Consider the following 19,922-nt stretch of genomic DNA (forward strand, 5'->3'; position numbering starts at 1 on the left):
GGACCCTAACGAGTTATCTGGACATCTTAAGTTCTGGCACAAACAATTCCCTAAAGATACGCAAACCTTGCTCATACTGGATGACATTGCCTGCGGGGACGACGTAAAAAGACGCACTTCCGAATTAGTGAAGCTCGCCTTTAGCGGCAGACATGACAATATTAGCGTTTGGTTGCTCTCGCAGCAGCTTACCAGCGTCTCTAAGCCTTTTAGGGAAAACATAGGATCTCTCGTAGTATTTTATACTCCGAGCAAGTCTGATCTGGAAACCATCTTGAGCGACTACGGCGGTGAGATATCCAAGGAACAGTTACACGAATACATGCGGCACCTAAAAACGCACCAACATTCCAAGATGATCTTCTCTTTGAGGTTTCCTTATGACGTTAATGTATATGGATATTGAGCAGCTCTTAGATGAAGTCCCCACGCAGTTAGATGAAAGTAACCTCAAGGAACAACTCAACATCCTTGTGTCTTCGGGGAAGTGTAAAGAAATGATAGGCAAGGAACTTACCCATGAGCAGGTCAATAAGTTGTCAGAAGAGGAGGTTAAGAAGTTCCATAAGAGGTACGAGGCCGCCCTTGCAAGTAAAACCACGGACGCCGTAGCAAACTCCGCTATCCGACTTGCGACTAAATTGCTTGGACTTGCGCTGCCCATAGACGACGTGGAGCAACTGCGGAAGGACATAAGCGAAGACTATGTCATCGCCCAAGAACTTAAGATAACTTGCGGGTGGTTGTCTTTGAAGTGCGGTAAGTTAATGGCAGTCGCCTCTGCGGCTTTGCACGTAGCTCAGCATGTCGACTTGAAGGAACTTGCGGGCACCTTTGGTGCCTCTTGGAAGGACTTCAAGAAGGACAGAGACGTTGAAAAGGTCTTCCAGGCGGCACTTGCTGAGGTACCTGATGACTTAGTCAAGTCGTCCTCAGGAATTACCCAGGTCGCCTCAAGTACTTAGTCAAGTCGTCCTTAAGTACTTAGTCAAGTTATCAAGTCCTTCAAGTCCTTAGATATAAATGGATGCGGAGGAACCCGAGCAGAAGATTACCAAGGCTAAATCTCCAGGCAGAGTCGCCGCCGGAAAGAAGCTCGCGGAGATGAACAGGAAGAACAAAGCAAAGAAAGAGGAAAAGGTGGAAGAGAAAGAAGAGGAATCCTTTATTAATCCTGGGTACGTCATTGGCGCGTTAGGAGTTGCTCTAGCAGCAGGCAGCCTCTACTTACAATGGCGGGCTACGAAGCCAAAAGTAGAACCCCCAACGTATCACGCACCCGTGCAGGAGCCCCGAAGCAAAATACCCGTGATGGAATAACCTTCTCGCTCTGTAATATAATGTCAACCGCGTTATTGAAAACTGTTGAAGAGGCAGCCATTATTACTTCCATCGTTGCGGGTATTGGTTGGGTAGGTAAGAAAGTGCTCAAAGAAGACTTTACTGAAGACCCAAGCAAGAGCTTCGCTAATTTTGCTAAGATGACCGCTGCCGTGGGCGGGGCTATCATGGTAAAGGATTACCTACGGAAGGAAAAGTACATTCCTCAGTAAGCGTAGCTTACTTCCCCTGTAATATAAATGGCTAGCGTGGTCGTAGGTGGAGTCATTGCAGCTTTAGCATTCACTGGAGCTAATTATGGTGGTCAGTATTTGGATAGATTAGTTAGAGGCGACAAAAGCGGAGAATTAGCCGCCGAAAGGAAGAGACACGACTTAGCGCTGGAGAAATATCAGCGAGACGTGGCAGCTTGGAATGAAAAAAGACAAGCTTACAGGGATTGGTTGGACAAGAACTACCAAGACAAAATGCAGGCGGATAAGAACTTCGAAAACACAGACTACGCCTTTAAGCTTTATGCGCAAGCACACCCCGACTTTAGAATGAGAAAGCCACAGTTTAAGAATTACTACCAGCCTTCTAAGAAACAAAAAGATAGCGAGTTGGTATTCGTAGGAGTTGCAGGGCTGGCGGGAGGCGTAGCTTTGGCGTACTTAGTCTAATTCAGCAAGCGTAGCTTGCTTCTAGAAGGAAACTGTGTTTCCTGAAATATATGATCGTCTTTTTGGAAAGCGACAAGAATAACTTTACCACTTATCTGAATCCCCCCATCAAAGCCCATAAGGTTCGGCTGGTTAGTTGCTCTTTGTACAATTCTTGGTATAATTTGATTGGCGGCTTTGTCGTTGTGGGTGCCAACAAACCAAAAATACCAGATTCCCATTACACCCCTATAACGCTAGCTAAGGAGCTAGCAAAGCATGGATATACTCTTACCACAGGATTACCCCATGAAATGAAATTCAAGAAAAATAGTGGAAGCGCTAATTTGAAGGACAGTTCATTGGTAGAACTCCTGGGTCTTACTAGTACCACGATAAATAGCGGCAGTACATATGATGTGAAATGGAAAGTCGCATCCTCTTATGAAGTCTATTGCGACTTGGTCCATAGTTACAACAATGGAGAAAAGTCTTCTCTTATGTCCAAGTTTCTGCCCAAAGGTAATCCATTTGACCCAGTAGAATACACTCCCATTTCTTTGAGCTATGACTTGTCTAATTTGGTAGAAAGCATAAACATCACCATTAAGGTGGACGGAAAGACGGTGGATTTCAACGGACGCAAGATCAATCTCGTCCTGGAATTCATATAATGGGCCGCGTAGAGGACAAACTTAAAAGGATTTACTATGGGCCTGAAGGCTATTGGAGAGGAGCGTCAGCTATCAAGAAACTCGCGACCGCGGCCAGGGTATCAGAAGAAACGGCTAAGAACTGGCTAAGAAAACAAACCCTCTGGCAGGTTTATCTTCCCGTGCCCAAGTACATTCCCAGGCCCAGCTTTACCGTAAATGCCCCCAATGAAGTTCATCAGGCGGATTTGCTTTTCTTACCGCACGACAAGGTGCGAAGGAAGACCTATAGATACGCTTTGACCGTAGTTGATAGCGCAAGCAGATATAAGGACGCCGAACCCATAACCAGCAAGGATTCTGGAGAAGTCGCAGAAGCCCTAGGTAGGATTTATAAGCGCGTCTTGAAATGTCCTAAGCTGCTGCAAGTGGATGCGGGGACAGAGTTCATGAGCGTGGTTACCAAGACCCTGAAAGACCACAGCACTAAGATTAGGAGAGCCGAAGCTGAGTACCACAGGGGTCAGAGCATTGTCGAAAGATTCAATAAGACCCTGGCCGAGCGTCTCTTTGGGTACCAGTATTGGAAAGAGCTGGAAGATCCCTCCAGACGCAACAGGGAATGGACTCAGAGGCTCCCCCAGGTCGTCGTGGCTTTAAACAACGAGGCGGCCAGGGCTACAGGAATGAAACCCAAGGATGCCATAAAAAAGAAACACGTGGAACACAAGTCCTACGTCAGAAGTTCGAGGGCGGTCGGACTGAAGGAAAAAAAGCTACCCCGCGACATAGTGGTCCGATACCTCTATCAGACGGGGGAACTCGAAGGTGGCAGTAAGAGAGCCAAGGATCCTAACTGGTCCCTGGAAACGTATGAGATTTCGAAGTACGTCACCAAGGAAGGGCAACCCGTGTTGTATTACCTAGATGGCCCAAGTCGTGGATTTGTCAAGGAAGAGCTGCTCATAGTTCCCAAAGACTCAGAGTAGTGCTGCTCCACGCGCCCGATTGCACTCTAGGCATGTCAGTCTTACGTTACCTCTGCAATGGCCGCGCCTGTTGTTGATACGATCCACGGAGAACTGCTGATCGTCATTTGGGTCAAACCTCCATAGTAGAGGTATGTTACACTTTGCGCAGCGGGCGCCTTTCTTATAGACGTCGTCCACGCATAGGTCGAACGTCATATCTTTTTCTTCGTCGTGCCGCTTGTAGCGAAGGAGTTTCTTAGCAATGTTCTCCTTAGCTACGTCCTCTTGCGTCTTATCGTAGCGCAGTTGCGGCCCCCAGGCTCTTTTCAACTGCTTGGCATATTCTACGCGGCTTACGGCGGTGTAGATAAGGTTGCTCCAACACAGCCGCTGGTCTATGATCCATAAGGTTTCTTTTATGGTAAGCCCCTGCGCACTATGGACTGTCATGCAATAGCCCAAGCGCCAATCTGGATGGGAGGTTATTTTTTCCACCTTTTCTATGGGCACCCAGGCTTTATCGTGCGTTACTGCGTTCTCTAGTTGGATGTCGGTACCGGGTACTAAGACATCTTTTCTTTGCATGCGGGTGTCACGCGGCTTATAACAAACGGGCACCAAATGACTAGGGAACCGCTCCTGGTGTATCCTCAGTAGATCGTTTTGTATGCGCGACTGTGCTGCGCGCTTACTGCTTAACACCAAATCCTCAGGATGCCAAGAATACAGGAAGTCTTCGTAAGACTTTGCTCGTACCCTCTTACGTAACACCTTAGATTGTTCGGCGTCGCTAAGGCCCCTTAATTCTGCCTTCAATTTTCTCACTTGATCCTTGCTACGATAGTCTGTGTTAATTTCTTCACAGTAACCACCTTTGGTGGTTAGTTCTTTTAACCATTCATGGGGCATTTCTCCGGCTATAGGAGGTGGTTGACATGGATCCCCGGCAAATACAACTTGGCACTTTCCGCGGAGGAAGTCTACGAACTCCTGCAGGATTTCTAAGGGCACGGTACAGATTTCATCCCAAAGTATCACGGGAGGTATGTCGTGGATGGCTTCCGGCACCCACTTTTGGCCATTCCAGCGAAAGAAGCTGTGGTACGTTTGTGCGTCGTAGCCCATTTCGCAGAGTTCTCTTTCCAAACGATGTGTTGGCGTTAGCACCTTTATCTTAGGAAAGAGTTCTAACACACGCGTCGTCTTACCGCTGCCTCCCGTACCATAGAGGTAAGAGAAGCGTTGGTAGGAAATAGGGTCCGCAACTGAAGGCAGTGGCTCTTCCGTCGGCGTAATGGAACCGCGGAGGTGTTCTCCGTGATATTCTACACGTTCTCTCCAAGCTTTTATCTCCTCATCTTTGACGCGCCATTGACCACTACCCGCCAACTCATCTTCGGTGTAATACTCTTTCATCTTCTCCAAAACGCATGGTTTCACATACAAAGAATCCGTAGCTACGCGTGGTACTTCCTCTTTGTCAAACCGCAGGAGCATTGCTAAGAGGTTAATATGCGCGTAAGAGAGCATGCTGGCACGCAGATGATAATATTGCGGTCGATGGTCTTGGTAGTAACATAAAGCATTCCATTTACGAGTTTGCTCACCTTCTACGAGGTAATCCCATTTCTCTACAGACACCATCGTTCCTTGATCGTGGGCGCGCTTGATGAGGAAGCTTAGTTCGCCTTCGTCTGTTATTAAACGCCGTTGCATGTGCTTCTCTCCCTCCTTAGCGCCCTGGGTAAATTTGCCTATGACAATTCGGGCGGTTGGGTTGTGCTCTGGGAGCCACTTCGTGTAGGCGCTATGGCAAAGTATGGCTTCATGCGCTGTGTATTTCAGGAGTTTACGCTCTTCTAAGAACTTTAACAATGGCACTGGTATCCATTCTTTCTCTTGTAGATGCTTCCCGTACCATGCGTAAATTATGGGGTGCAAGTCTTTAGCCAACTTCCAAGACGTTAATCTGACGAACCCCGTAGCTGGCGCGTCGTAGCTGCCGTCTAAGGATACACGAAAGAATTGAGAGTCCGGATGCCCGTAGCAGTCGTAATATTCCTTACAATCGCCAAGACCTTTAAATGACGCAGGATAGCAATGCTTCATGTCTAAGGAGACGTATTCGTCTTCGTCGTACTCCATATTCCAAAGACCTCCATGACCGTGTTCTTCACAGGCCTTGGAGATATCTTTGAACTCTTTTGGGGTAGGTTTCCAACCATTCCTTTTCTTTGCGGCTAGGAAGTCCAAGCTGCGGCTGCTAAGGACCTCGTCTGAGAAGTCTTCCCCAAGGGTTTCACAGGCGCTTTGGATGCGCTGGTGTTCGATTTTAGGGCGATACAAAGTGCCGTCTTGGGTCATAAACTGGCTTCCTTCCGAATCCATTAACCATATTGAGTTCTCATGAATCAACTCCACCAATGGAGAATTCTCGTAGACCTTGGTTTCTTTCTTTCGCGGGAACCGAAGTTCTCGCCAAGCGTGTCCGTTATGCTGGTAGATGACTATAGGAGCACCTCTGCCGCCGTATTTATGTGTCCCAGGGTAAATGTACCCGTCTGTGATGTCTTTCACGTGTATGCGCCTTTCTAAGAGGGTTTCTAATTTCTTTATGTTGTCTATCGTAGCCCCAGCTTTGTAGGTGGCGTTTTCCCATTTCCTGATGGCTTCTTTTCTTTTCGGAGTTAACTTACCTCCGCGGGCGGAATCTTCAAAGAATTCCCTTACCAGTTTCCCGACGCAGTTGCCGGGATGTCGCATTGGCTTGAGTTTCCTAACGTCTGGCTCTTTGATCTCATACGCACCGTAGATAAATACCGTAACAGGGTAAGCAACCTCGTAGAACAGCGCGTCGATGCCTACTAGCGCTCCGGGGCGCGTTTGCTTATTTAAGACAAACAGGTTCTGCCTACCAGATGCCCGAATAGGGTTACGGCCTCTTTCTATTACCCAGTCGCCGTCGTAATACTTTATAAACGTTAACTGTAAACGGTAGTTACCTTCAGACATCAGGTCTATTATCTTTTCGGCTCTTTCTTCATCCATGATTTCTTCTGTGTCTCCTTCTGTGAATGTCGTGAAGGCGAAGTCGGCGTCCAAACGATCCAATACCTGGGTTTGCAGCTTGCGTACAGTTTTGTTTTGAATGCGCGCGATGTTGTCCATCTATATCTAGGAAATATTTTAACCTTCGTTTGCGACACAAATATTTTAACTTAATACATAGATTTCGCAAACACAGCAGCAGTAAGGGAATCATCGCGCGGGTAATACCCGCTGCCGACGCATACATTTAGAGGGGCCTGAAACGTGGGTAATACCCGTGAAATTCGATGCTTGGCGATTTGGATTCCGCGAGTCCCCCTTACTGCTGCTCGTTTGATCAATGATTCCTTCATTTAACTCGAGTAGGATATTTACATAGTTTTCCATCTATCAAAATAATTGTGTACTAGATTTACGACTAGAAATGTTCTAGAAAAGTCAGTCCATGAAGCAAAGCCAAATTAGAGCTGAATGTTGTGACAAAGGCACCCCTTGGGCTGGTCCCACTGGCCCATTTATTTCGATTTCATTTGACCAACCAGTTTTTTCAAAATTTTAAAGGTCAATATATGGCTTTTTTTGTCAATATAAAAATTTCTAAGATTTCTAGTTCAAATAGCAATAAAATTCCTTGTATTATTTATCTAAATTAAGAATCTTGACACCCGCAATCTGCTTACTTGTTTTGTTACCCGGAAACAACTCCCCGTTATTTTCCTTGGGTATATTCGATATTACTTTGCGAATTCACTTACTCTTCTCTGTACCAACTTCAATTTTGCCAACGAGTAACGCCGTATGAAAATCTGTATGAAAATCTCTTGCATGTTTGTTTTTAAACATCATGGTTTTAGTGTGTACGACACAACCAAACTCAACAACATTTGCAATCAGTCGCTCTAAAAATCATTGACCTTGGGTCAAGTAATCATTAGGCGGCGTGATGTATGCAGATATAAACTAACTGTTGAAGCCGCTTTTTTATCGACCCAAAAACTTATTCGACTAAAACAAGATTATAAATCTATTTAAAGAACGTTTCTATCGTAATTTTTAGCGTGAATTTTACAGTAATCAAACTTCTAAACGTAAAGTGGAACCTCGGTCACGCAATCACCAAAGATCACGTTTTTTGCTCATATACCGACAATCCCAAAACCTTTCTAATGGAGCTTTAAATTTACCAAACCACACTGAACTTTAGAACAACGGTACGAACAATAATTTCTTAGTTTTCAGGGTAAATTTCATGGCAATCTTTACGAAAATCCTTAGTCCTGCGTTGTTTCGGGAAGCGTGATTTTCGCATGTATTTCAACCAAATTCAACAGGTTTCTATGCAGTCAAAATAAGTTTCCCCAAATCAATCTTTAAAGGTTTGAAAAGGTCTATTCTTCCTCAACTTGCAGCATAAATATTATTTCAATCAGAGAACTTGCCCATAGTTAAATCTTTTTTTCTTTTGAGGCAACTAATTAGCATATGTAAACACAGGCCTCCTATTTTCCCTCGCCAAAAATTCGTCCCTTTCCCAATAAGCTTGAAATCCAGTCCAATGAACGAAAAAGGGTGATACATTAAGAAGAAAGTTCAAAAATTGTCATAGATGGTATATTTTTGACGTGCGCTCTGTTCAAAGTTTGTCCATTTTCACTCCTCTTGTGCGTCTCTTGCTTGGGTTTCGGTCGAACCTCTTCTGAGGCCGTTTTCTCGGAAATAAAATAATATTTTCGAAAACCAACTACCCAGGGATTCATATCTAATAATGGCCTACCTAACTTCAAAAGAAGAGCGAATTTAATTTTTTGACCCTTGCCACGAATTCTTGAATTTGTTCGATTCTTGTGGACATTGCCTCTTAACTGGCCCAACTTGAAATACACATACCAAGCTAGAATAACCAGGAACAAGGAATGCAAGCAATGCTGTGTGTGAGACAAACTAAACACCGAGTTGAGAGCCGAGTTGAGAGCCGAGTTGAGAGCCGAGTTGAGAGCCGAGTTGGGAGCCGAGTTGGGAGCCGAGTTGGGAGCCGAGTTGGGAGCCGAGTTATTTAAAAATTTAAATTAATTTTTTTGGGAATTATTTAGTATAATCATCATCTTTATTGAAATTAATTTTTGAAAAATTCTAATTATAATCTTTTTAGGAACATAAACAAATTATTTGAAAAAAAATGTTTGTTTGCGTTATCACTATGGTTCGGCAACTGCTGCAACTGCTGATCAGTAATTATGCATAGAAAAATACAGTACAGCTAGATGCATGCACAAACATTAACTCGATGTGTATATCTTATAAAACAATAATGTCAATAAAAAACGCGATAAAGTTCTATACAGTAGTAAAGATCACATTATATGACTTTATACGCCTTAAGTGCAGAATTTCGAGAACTTGCTGTCATTATTACTAGTTTATAATGTATAAATTCCGCACTTAAGGAGTATACATGTTGATGTCCATGAGGAACTCCTCTTGAAATGCATCTAACATTAACCCAGGAGCACAGTGTATCATAGATGGAGATATGTAAGGATGACGTGCTCTTACACACTCCCACAGACAGTGGTAGTAGCGGTTGCTTTCTGTGGATATATGCTTCACTCCATTCTTCATATAAACATCCTTCTCCAAGTGTTGGATTACTAATCCAAGAAAAGGTGGTCCCATTGGATCCCGGAAGTAATACGGGCAACCTGCACACTTCTTAACTCGGTTTGTGATGCTGGTTATCATAAAAGGATGGCTATTATGCCATGGCTGACGATAACCACCAGTGCTTTGAAAGCTGGAAACAGGCTGTCCTTGGTTAGAGGTACTGGGACCAAGAGTTCGTGAGACCATGTTGATGCCATGGTTGGAGGAACTGAGTCCATTAGAGGTACTGGGACCAAGAGTTTGTGAGACCATGTTGATGCCATGGTTGGAGGAACTGAGTCCATTAGAGGTACTGGGACCAAGAGTTCGTGAGACCATGTTGATGCCATGGTTGGAGGAGCTGAGTCCATTAGAGGTACTGGGACCAAGAGTTTGTGTGACCATGTTGACGTCATGGTTGGAGGAGCTGAGTCCATCAGAGGTACTGGGACTGTGGGTGGTGGTAGGATTTTGGTTGCTGCACATGTGGTGCAACAATTGTTTAAGACTTGCCTTCGTATGCACCTTTTGATGTAGAGTCGTGTCCTGCTCTTGTACATTCAGTACTTTCAGCATCACCCACACCACATGGTGGCAGATGTCCCCTCCTGCGGCAAAAGAGCAATCACACTCAACAGTTTCTCCGATGTGGACAAGTCTGGTCTTGTGACTTTGCTCAACCTCGAACACTTTATGGTAATCACTAATGTGGTGAACATTCTTTAACATGATATTGGCATATTTTGCCTTCTTAAGCGATTCATGAAATGCTTTACTACGCGTCTTCCTTTTTCGGTGGGTGCTGCGAATATGGGGTGTCTGTCCACCCCCATCATCATTGTCATCATCAGAGCCACTCAGATCGTCAACAATGCTTTGCATACTAACAGCCCTTTGTTTGACTCTATGGGATGACCTTTCTTCAATGTGTGTCCCTGCTTTGTATGCTTCTGTATTCAAATTGTTACTGCCGAGATCCTTGGCGAACTGGCTTGCTCTATCCAATTGCCTTCTCAATGTGGCCATGTCTTTTTGCCTTTGGTTATGGCAATTACCCCCAGAGTAGGACCCTTCCTCAAACCTTTCAAACAAAAACAAAAGCACAACATTATTTACTTACTTCAACTGCATTGAGGTGAGTTGGGATCTTAAAACAAGTAATGTACAATGTTTTACAAAACCTTCAATGTTACGAAGCTCAATTTCATAAAAATTAGATTTTGGTATTTTTCAGTATAAACCAAAGAACCAAAATTTTATCATTGATTTGTTTTGACAGTTATAATATCACATATAATAAGCTCAACAGCCCTCATCTGCCACGCCCACCATACTATCATACATTTTGGAATCTTTTTATGATAAGCTTTAATTTGATATATGATAGCTTTTGTCCCCCATTCCCCCAAGTGATACTAATATGTCCACTGGTTCATGCACTTATAAAACAGTAAATAAAACTCATGGAAACTCATGATCAGTGAGTTTGGCACACTATAGTCACTAGTGCTTATATCACTCAACCACACTTTATTTATGTCCATACCTTTTTAACTTTGCCTTCAAAAGGGCACTCTCAACAATGTGATCCTCTGCTACTCTTGACAGCGAATCCCTCTTGGCTCCACGCACTGCATTGCGTGAATGGCCCACTTCTGCCATGTTGGTATTTGGTGCATCTGGTCCTTTAAATGCTCTGAACACATGGAATCTGCAATAGAAATATTACCAAAGTATTTAACATATATCAAAACATGTGTATATCCACAAAAAATGTGTGCAGTTTCATGACTTTTTCAGATCATTACTCGCTAAGCTTAGCTATGCTCAAGGTGGACATCTCAATTAAAAAAAGCACATTACAGAGACATCAATAAAAGTCTATGTACCTTCTTGCATGCCAGAAGTTGTTAAACCAATTCTTAACATGCTTTCTCTTATCTTTTTCCTTGGCCCAGTCCATCAGAGTGCGGCGCTTCACTTCATATGCAGTTGGTGTTTCTGCACAGTAAATAGCATGAACCATTTCCAGAAATTCCGCTTTTGATCGTGGACTCCAAGTACCCTTAGAAACCTTGTGAGCACAATCATAAAAGTGAACCTCACAAGACTTTGACCTCTCAAGCAATTCTTCCTTGAGCATTATCTGAATACTTGCACGATTTCCACCATGCTCATCGCTGACAATTCCATGCGGATCGAAAATATACTGAGCATTGCCAGTGAATTCTGTTAAGGCCTAAAACAAAGAAAACAAAATCCCTTAATAAACAATCATTTCACAAAAATTATTCTACATTATTAAACTCATCAACAATGCATAAGCTACCAGTCCAAGCAGGATTTCCCAATTTGGTCACATGCATGACCTTTATACCCCGACAATTAATTCCAGATATAAACAGAATGATTAAGGGTCATAGTACTTTAAAGGGTTAGAAGATAATGTGTGGCCTTTCGTGAAGGGGTCCAAATTAGTGTCACTATAAAAACTCAAATTATGCAGGAATGTTTGGGCAGGTTGTATAAGTTTGAAGAAAATGGTAGATTGCGCTGAACAATATGCAGTTTGTGTTAAAAAACTTACACTATTCAGGTGACTCCAAAATTCACAAAGGGTTTCTTTACTTTCTGTGTCGCAATCCATACTTGCAAGAGTTACCATCTCTTTAAGTGTAGGATGTTGCACACTTAGATTGATGGTTTTCATTCCTAACACTTTATCATGCTCTGCATCCAAATAGCAAAACTCCTTAGCAAGGGGATGCATACCATCTCGTTGCATTAATGCAGCAACTTCAATACGCTCCTTGCTAGTGCGAAACACATACGTCAATTTGTTTTTGCTCAATCGGCCATCTTGGACAGCCCACAATAAATATTTATCATGTTTGTCACTTTCTGATTTGATTTTTGCTAGTGCCTCAAATGAATGACCAGCTGGATTAATTTCCTTCATAACTTGCTGCTTTACATTTTGGATATCTTTGAGCTTTGCCATCTTTGATGCATTGTCATACACTTCAGTAACAGACTTGCCCTCTTTTAGCATTTTACGTAGACTTTCATAAGGAAACTGACATGGTTTAGCTGAATTATTTGCTTTGAAGAACTCTGCAGCTTCTTTCCTGATTGATGGGGTTATCTTCTTTGCGATACATGTATGGTTTCCATAATGGTATACATTGACAAAGGCATCATTAAACTCCCAAACCTTCTTGGCAAGACACGGAATTCTATTGGCTACATACCCACAACATGCACAATTCACATTTTCTCCTTGTCTTTCAAAGTTAACTTTGTTGTTCTTTGTAAATGAGTGCTTGTATGGGCATTTCTCGTTGACACATTCATATGTTCCGCTGCATGATGCTATACGACGTACTCCTTGAAAGTTGGATCTGTTAGATGTTATCCAAGAACACCAGGGTCTGCCATCAACTGTGCTTTTCATCATGGCATTTTTGTCGTACTGGAGTTTATAGCAACAAGTCCCATCAATGTCATGTGGCAATGTAGTAACTTCCTGCATATCACAACCTGCCCAAATTTCTGGGGTCAACTTTTTTCGTGTCCTGTAATGTAAATATAAATTATTATTACACTAGCTTTTTATTGATACCAGTTGTATAGACTTTCCTGTGGTTAAATTAAAAACAGTCTTTTCACTCCTACTACAGTAATTTTCCAATTGGCACTACTGTGTATGCACGTCTGTCAAAGAATCAGTTCCAGAAATGTACAAGTCAAAATAGATAATGGTCCAATCACATTGAAGTATCATGTGAAAGTGATTGTAAAGTTAAAAAAAAAAGCTACATGATAGAGTACATAATGTAATATTTATGTAAGATGCAATTGATACTTACATATCCTTAGTTGAAGTGCTTTCGCCAGTATTTCGTTTAGTTGATTTCACTGTTGACATCCTAAATACATATTATTAATAGCTTCATTATACAAGTATATTGTAAACTATGTTTACCATGTAATATTAGTAATATTAGCAAAGTTTATAAGTTTTGTTACAGCTGCAAGTAAATGGCAGTGACCAGCACGCCCGGGGATGGGGGGAAGAGGGGAGGGGGGGGGGGCGGGGGTGGAATCCTGTACAAAACTACGAGGGATGCTTGTCATTTCTGTTAGGGGTAAAAATTTGTGATTTGGTATCTTTTAGGGTCTTTTAGGGAATTTTTGAAGATCAGCATTTTCTGGTATCTCATAGGGTGCCAGAAAATAAGAGAAAGAGCGCATCCATATTTCTTAACCTGGGGGCTTTTATAAGTAAAATTATTTGATCTGGTAGATCGAAACTTTCGGTATATTTTAGGGGTCTTTTTGAAAATTTTCGACGAGCATCCCTGGTATTTAATATAAGCATATACATACCTTTTTTGTTTAAATTTGCACAGTTTTCTTTTTACATGCCTGTTTCTGTTGCTTATTTTTGAGAAGACAGTTTTACAATCAGGACACTGTTTGGGATCACCTTGAGAAAATAGTAATTTTCACATTAACAATTTTCATCACATTTGCATGGATTGACATTATAACTATTTATATACATGTAATGGATTTTAATGTAACATCTTTACAGCTGTCAAGATAACATTCAATAGCTAAGCTTACTTATATCATCCTCTGAATCAGATTGAGACAACTCCATATACTTTGATTCTGATAATTCTTCTAAATCTGCTAAATAATGTAAACATAAATTAATGGTTTTGTTTTGACAATAAGCATTGTAAGCATTATGTGAACTCTAAAATATATTATTTGTATTTATTTTTATTATTGATAATAATATTATTTTTATTACTAACCTTTATCATCCTCTGAATCAGATTGAGACAACTCCATATACTTTGATTCTGATAATTCTTCTAAATCTGCTAAATAATGTAAATATCAATTTTTGGTTTTTGACAACAAGAACACTTTCATTGTAAGCATTATGCTATATAATTATGTACCATTATACAGTGGATTTAATATATGTATTGTTAAACATCAACTTAAAAACAAAGCAATCAGTAGCTTACCTATATTGTCCTCTGAATCAGATTGAGGCATGCCAATATACTTTGATTCTGCTAATCCTTCTAACACTGCTATAATTATATAAATAAATATATCAATAATATATAAATATCAATTATTGGAAGACCTTATATGCAATCTAAAATATTACATACCTAAAACTTGCTTTGGCTTTTCATCCTCTTTAAATCTGCAATCATCAAGCCAATGGAACCATTTCATCAAATGGAAGTTATAGTTAATAGATCTAAATATTAATTATATCAAATAGAGTGCACAAACTAAATCTTTGAAACCAATAGTCAAAACAAAAGCATTTAGCACAGCTAACTATGTGCTAATTGCTACTAAAGTAGCCTTGACAAGTTTATTGCAAGCACTCTATCTCAATGAAACATTTAATCCACAAAGAGAAGTTCAGAAAGAAGTGAGTCATGAAAGGCATCAATCGAATAATGTTTATATAATAATGCTATAAACAACCTATAAAGTACATCATTTTCTATAATCATTAGTCATATGTAGTATTGCCTTGTATAATAGGATTTTGTTTGAGGTTTAAATTTTGCACTGAGACAACCAACAACAACAATAAAGTGTGTTTTTCTTACCTTTGTGGATAATCTTTGATTGGAGAGTCTAGGGCACAAATTCACAAACCAATTATTAAATATATTAATATGACTCTATTAATATTTGTGCTGGGAGTACTATTATTATCATGAATATAAAAAAGGAAAAGAAAAAAACAAAGGACAAGCAAAAACATGCACGAAACGATATAAACAAAACACTATACCTCATATTATAACACATTAAGAACCTACAATCAACAGCAAAATCAAATAAGAAAGTAAGAGAAGTTATTTATACTTGCCTGATGTTGTGATGTACCGTGTAGATATAGGCGTTTTCACTGGAGAATCTATAAAATGGAATGACAGAATTATAAATAGCAAAATCGAATAAGAAAGTTTTCAGAAGTAGCAAGAGAAGTTATGATTTATTCTTGCCTGATATTGTGATGCACTGTGCAGCTATAGGCGTTTTCACTGGAGAATCTAAATGGAATGACAGTTTCGAGATGACAACGTGGACGCACATGACAAACATAATCAGTAAAAAGAAGGTAAAAAATCAGCAAATACACCACATAAAATAGGTTTAAAATACCTTCGATAATTATGCATTCTTCTTTGCTAAAAAAAAAGAATATAATACATTTCAATATTGTTTTTTATAAACGTTTTATCGTTGAAACATACGTGCCGTCCATGCCGTGAGATTTCGAAGCTTTCCGCTTACGATTCTCTTACACCCGAACATCTTTTTCACGAAAAAGAAATGAGCACTTACAACCTATACAGTCTTGGGACTTATTTGTAAACTTAATATATTCACGATGGCAAGTATTTTGCATGATAAAAGCAGATTCCTGAATAATTTATTTTCTTACCTCACACAGTCGCTGTCCTCCATTTTGAAACTTCGAGCCTGCGGTACACTGATCAGCAGTTAAATAACTCGGCTCCTATCGACTCCTAACTCGACTCCTAACTCGACTCCTAACTCGGCTCCCAACTCGGCTCCAGACTCGGCTCCCGACTCGAAGAATAGCGAACCTCGCTGTGTGTAGTACCTAAACAGGTCTTTAATTTTCTGCTGCATAGCTAAAACCTTTTTAGTTCTAAAGGCAGATCTGCTGTCAAGATCATCTTTAAGTTGTAGTGTTGTTTTATTTTTAACTATGGTTGTTTTTTTTTTTTGTTTTTTTTTTTTTTGTTTGTTTTGTTTTGTTTTTTTTTTTTTTTTTTTTTTTTTTTTTTTTTTTTGTTTTTTTTTTTTGAGTTCACTTATAGTTGCTTTTTGAGCTTCAATTTCTGACTTTAAGCTCTGTATTTCACATGTAGGTGCTAGAATATCCATTGGAGATATCCCTGAGACAAAAGCAAAAGAAAAAAGAAAAAAAAAAATCCAACAAGACCCTGGTGGCAGGGTACACTGGGATACCTGGAGGACCTGGTTTCAACATGCATGGAGGACTTAGTTGGTTGAGCTTTCAAAACTTCTGATGAAGTATTTCGTGACGTGACGTCTCGAAGTAATAATAAACCAGACCCTGGTTGGGACGGTTTACTAGTATCAGAGTCTCTAGGAATCTAAAGGAGAAGTAAAAATGAGTTGCAAAATTTCGAACGACAGTGTTAAAAGCCGTTTATAGGCAGAGCGTTTATGCCATACTCATCAAACTCATTAAATTACAAAACTTGGAACTCCAATTCCAGTTCCGGGATCCAGATTTTAGCATGCGTAATTAGCTTGTTGTTCAACCACGTTTCAAAAGCATGCAAATTCGCACGGCTCGCTTTAAAATCAAAATGCTTCACTTAAAGCGTAAATACAGGCTAATATTTGCTCAAAACCTCTCTCATAATTGCTTTACATTTTATAATTTATCGACATTTTCTTGAAGAAAAATTAAAGGAGATCATAACGCTTCGAACGGAAAAGACCAAACCCTAGTGGAATGTGCGTAGCAAATTATTTATTTTGCTTCTTAAATCAAATAGAATCTTAAAATAAATAATGCTATGTACGTCATGTTCCTTTGTGAGTAGACTTTGAAGCCAAAACAGTTAATATAAATACACAAGCATAGGCTATAAGACTTTATTGTCAAGTTCAAGAGAATAACGAGTCATGCTGAATGAATTTTTTTCATCGCTTCGCTTATCGTAATTCTGGCTCTTAAAACCCTTTTCTCCTCATGGATCTTTGCTTGTTCGTGCAGAAAATACTATTCGAGTAGTTAAATCATGAATAAGTTAACCAAACACTAGCTTTTGCCCATGGGTTCATTGAAAATTCTTAGAAATAATCGCTTCGAAGCGAAATCATCGCTATCTTCTCGGCTGTCTTGAAATACGGCGGTCAACGAAATAGAGCATGCGTAGACATAAACCTGTGCCACGTGATCTGCTAGCTCCGCCCTCTCATAATCACTTGACAACATATTGACATTGACTGACATCTGGTACATGATAATTGATTGGACTATAGATGGGAACCCTATAGCAGATACCCGCAATGGTCTCTTGGGTAAGTTCCTGAAGACCCCTGGGTAACTATTGCGCAACTTGTTCAATTTGTGGAGCAGGAATCAGAAAAAAAGGCATTTTATAGCTGGTATACCTCAGGTATCCCAACAATAATAAAAATACACCAATAAGCCTGAAGCGAGATGACGTTTTACCCCCGTCTCTAGACCATAATAGTTTTTGAAATTCTTTCATATTCAAATTTTTGATTCCTTAGAGAATACAGGAACAATAGTCATAATTAAAGAACAAAAGCAGCGTGAAAATGATTATGGTCTAGAGACGGGGGTAAAACGTCATCTCGCTTCAGGCTTATTGCTCTTTTTCTTTTAGACCAAAAACATAAAAATAGTACAAGTGTCAGATTCCAAAGGCTGTGGAAACACATCAGTGCATAACACTTCTCCTGTAAGCTTGTCAGCTGAACATCAAGAATTAAATAAATGGTTCCACAAACATTGGTCCGCATCTTATTGAGCTAAGCACAAAAGCACAAGCTAATTCAGATCAGTGGTTTGAAGCAAGAAGATATAGGCTTACAGCATCCAATTTTGGTAGAGTGTTGAAAAGAAAAGCAATCCCTGCTTTAAAATTCTTAAGCAGTCTGTTTTGTGAAAATAAATCACTGCCTGCCCCATCTGCTATGTGTTTCGGTGTTTAGTAACACCCCTTGTTTTAGGCCCCGTCCACACCTATCCGGAAATTTTTGCAAAATTTTTTTTTTTTGCGGATACGAAAATGTTCGTGTCCGGAAATTTCATGATCCGCTCTGATGCACGCTAGTGCCTAGTCCCTTTGACGCATAGTTTTTCTTATTGAGCATGCGCAAAATCATGTTTACGTCATCGCATTCGAAAATTTGCAGATACAACCGTCCACACGTATCCGTATTCGGAGCGTATTCAAAAATTTCCACTCCGGAGACCGTTTTCGAAAATTTCCGGATACGGATACAAAAATTTCCGGACACGTGTGGACGCAACCCGTATCCGCAAAAAAAAATGCGGATACGTGTTGACGGGGCCATAAACGTTGTGAATACAACAATTCAATCTACACGTTGAAACAATTCGATTCATTGACAAGAGATATGATCATTGTAGTTTTTTTTAATATTAGTAATAATAACAATTTAGTGATTCGATATATGCTCTGCGTGATAAGTTAACCTTTAGCGTGACATTGTTCATGAATAGCCTGCGCATATCCTCTCCCACCAAAATCCCCCACCCCCCACCCCTACACAGTAAAAGCTACATATGAATAAATATCTCATAATTCAACTTTTTTTTTTTAATGTATTCTCTACTTTCACATCCCCATAATGCCTTGCGTCTTTGGGGGGTAACCAATTAAAAAACTGTCCCAAATTGAAAGGTTTCTTAATTGAATTTATACTATACCTGCTTTTATCTGTAAAATACTGATAATCAGTTTATTCCAAGTTATTTTTTGCGTGTACAGATCATCAAGAGTTTTGGTCTTACAGAAAATGTATAGCAATTGAGTTACGAAAAAATGTTTAAAATTTACCTTAAACGCCTTCAAGCTTCTATCTTTTTTTGTTTTTTACTTCTTCATTTTATTTTTGGGGACCAAACAAGGTATTGTCAACATTGTCTGATCAGCCTTCAGCAAAATAAGTTGCAAAGACGCAAAGTATTATGGGGATGTGAAAGTAGAGAATATATCAATCCATCCATTCATGAATTTTCTTTTATTTATTTAGTTAGTTAGTTAGTTAGTTAGTTATTTGTTTTGTTTGTCTGTCTGTCTGTGTGTTTGTTGTTGTTGTTGTTTTTTCATTTTTAAAATTTTTATGGGGTCCAGATGAGGGTCCAGAAGGGGGTCCATATAGGGTAAAAGTCCCGGGGGGTTCTCTTGCCTGTTTAGGGTAGGAATGTGCCGCTGAGCCCACTGAACCCTGACCCTGTTCCAGAGTAAAATCGCTGAAATTCATACCCTGTTCCAGAGCAAGATCGCTGAAAATCATAACCTGTTCCGGTATTGCGAAAATGGATACCCTGTTCCAGAGAGGAAAGAGCGTGATTTCACCCTGTTCCAGAGCGAGCACGATTTTATATACCCTGTTCCAGAGTAGAATCGCTGAAAACCATACCCTGTTTGGCGGCACGACAGACAGACAGACAGACAGACTTTTTTATTCGGTATCGTGTATAATAAAATACATTGACATTTTACACGAATAAACATTAAAGATTTAAAGGTTATAATTGTTGACTTAAAGTAGTTATCATAGATTCATCTATTTAATCTATTTAGTACGATTACTATTTTAGCCTAGTCTGGGTAAGAAGACCACATACTATATTAGTTCTGTATTGTATGTGATCTTTTTATGAAACAGTTGTGGACATATTTTGCTACTGCAACTGCTAACAATTTGGGCGGACTCATAAATAGCAGAAACAGCTCGTTCTCATTTAACAAAAGAGAATCATTGTTTATGTTATTTATGTCCTTGAA

The 19,922-nt window shown here is 40.2% G+C and overlaps 1 protein-coding gene across 4 annotated transcripts; it reads right to left on the reverse strand.

The window, feature by feature from the left end:
• Positions 1–8,808: 8,808 nt before the first annotated feature.
• On the reverse strand, positions 8,809–15,950 carry LOC148904736 (uncharacterized). 4 transcript variants are annotated; one of them, XM_089025062.1, is made up of 15 exons: positions 15,794–15,950; positions 15,511–15,536; positions 15,351–15,398; positions 15,215–15,262; positions 14,949–14,976; positions 14,493–14,527; positions 14,340–14,408; positions 14,121–14,186; positions 13,924–13,989; positions 13,684–13,783; positions 13,164–13,223; positions 11,882–12,869; positions 11,184–11,533; positions 10,841–11,005; positions 8,809–10,375 (listed from the first exon to the last, which is right to left on the reverse strand). In XM_089025062.1, exons 1-15 carry the CDS (start codon positions 15,814–15,816, stop codon positions 9,094–9,096), a joined length of 3,354 nt encoding a protein of 1,117 aa, XP_088881188.1. In that variant the 5' UTR covers positions 15,817–15,950; the 3' UTR covers positions 8,809–9,093. The 4 variants fall into 4 exon arrangements, with proteins under 4 accessions (XP_088881188.1, XP_088881187.1, XP_088881186.1 ...); XM_089025061.1 differs by having other exon boundaries at positions 13,924–13,992; XM_089025060.1 differs by having other exon boundaries at positions 14,121–14,189.
• Positions 15,951–19,922: the final 3,972 nt, after the last annotated feature.

This window comes from Actinia tenebrosa, unplaced genomic scaffold (genome assembly GCF_029948245.1).
Source record: "Actinia tenebrosa isolate PJP-AT-01 unplaced genomic scaffold, QUT_ActTen_1.0 PGA_scaffold9__36_contigs__length_13948895, whole genome shotgun sequence".
In the NCBI taxonomy this organism is placed as follows: Eukaryota; Metazoa; Cnidaria; class Anthozoa; order Actiniaria; family Actiniidae; genus Actinia; species Actinia tenebrosa.